Here is a 1,547-nt window from a genome sequence, read left to right on the forward strand (position 1 = left end):
TGAGAAACGCCCCAGCCCTGGCGCTGATCCCCTCTCCAGTAGCACTGAGCGTTGTGTGCTGGGAGCGAGGCTGGATGAGTTAATTGCTCGTTAAGGTTTTGCTCTCCCCCCCTTTCACCCCCCGAGCTCAGGGCTGGGCACAGCAGCACCTTCCTGCTCCCCGTCCCAGGACACGGCCCAAAGCCCCGCACGGGGAGAGGGTCGGGGCGCACACTTGCCTTGCAGGAGGTGATGCCCGAGGAGCCTCTGCCCGGGGCGAAGGCCGTGTGTGATCCTGTCCCTGTGATCCTGTCCCGCGTGTCCCCGGGGCCAGGCAGAGCCCATGCCAGTGGCCAACACGCTGCAGCCCATCAGGGCTGGCAGCCGCTCCCCCCCGGCCTCTCCCCAGCCATTACAGCGTGATGACACCACCCGTCCCCCCACCCACCGACCAGCTCAGCTCTGTGGCTTTTTCTGTTTTAAGTGGGGAAAATAAAAAAAGACCCCTGTGCTCCCTTCCCAGCCCCCCCCACCTGCAGACTGAGGGCTCCTCTCAAAGTCAACCTTGCTGCCAGGTAATATCCTGCCTATAATGGATTTGGGCAATTTTCTCAATTAGGAATTGTAATTGTATTATTGCAGCGGCTGCTTGTTCTGGGAGGCTTTTGGCCGCGTTTCCCTGGGCTGCCGTGAAGGCAGCAACACAGCTCTGCCCTGTTGATCCAAACAGGAGACGGAGCTGGAACAAAAGGGCTGTTAGAAGGGAGCTCGCAGGATAATTGGTGCCAGGGCTGAGCCGGGTTGGGGGGGGCCACGAGCACTCAGCCTCAGAGCATCGTGTCCTCCCCCCAGAGAGGCCACTGAGCTTGTGTGGACACACGAGCCCTGAGGCAGAGCACTGTGCAGCTTCCTCCTCCTCCAGACACAACCGGGCTGGGAGAGCCCCCAGCCTCCTACCCTGGCAGCAGCCTGCAGCTCCCCAGGGGCTGCTTTCTGGGACCCCCAGCCCCCCAGAGCCGTGGGTTAGAGCCGTGACCCGCAGCATCACGGTGATTACACACATGGAATATGTTTTCCTGAGAGGAGGCAGAGAGCGGCTGGGGGCAGTGGGCAGGGAGAGGCCAGTGCCAGAGTACCAGAACACAGCCCAGGGGTATTTGCACTTCCCCAGTGTTATTGCAATAAAAAGAAGAAAGCATTTCTCCGAGCATGGTGGGAAAGGGCGGGGGGACAACAAGGAAGGGAGACAAGGGATGATATTCAAAAGCCCAGAGAGTTTGTGTCCCCCTGCAGGGATCTGTCCCATTTGGCATGAGGCACCTGCAGCTCCAGCACGGGGTGTCCCCACTGTCACGCCCCACACCAGCCCCACGAGCCTTCCCAGAGCAGCGGCCACCCTACACTGCCCCACAATCATCCTCATCGCCCACATCTTCCTCCCAGAGCTCTTCCTTGTAGGGCTGGGACGCGGCATCATCTTCCACTGGGGAGAGAAGGTGCAGAGTCGCAGCGGGAGGGGGTGGCCCTGCCCCACCGAGGGAGGCAAAACCCCCCCAGCCACAAGCCTG

The 1,547-nt window shown here is 61.2% G+C and overlaps 1 protein-coding gene across 1 annotated transcript in view; it reads right to left on the reverse strand.

Moving 5' to 3' along the window:
- Nucleotides 1-1,376: 1,376 nt before the first annotated feature.
- Nucleotides 1,377-1,547, reverse strand: part of LOC113488049 (nucleoplasmin-like) — a 1,206-nt gene continuing 1,035 nt past the window's right edge. The window contains exon 5 of the mRNA XM_026863028.1: nucleotides 1,377-1,462. Coding sequence (XP_026718829.1) covers nucleotides 1,377-1,462 — 86 coding nt within the window. The remainder of the gene's footprint in view (nucleotides 1,463-1,547) is intronic.

This window comes from Athene cunicularia (assembly GCF_003259725.1).
Source record: "Athene cunicularia isolate RWA chromosome 22 unlocalized genomic scaffold, athCun1 chr22_part1, whole genome shotgun sequence".
NCBI lineage: Eukaryota > Metazoa > Chordata > Aves > Strigiformes > Strigidae > Athene > Athene cunicularia.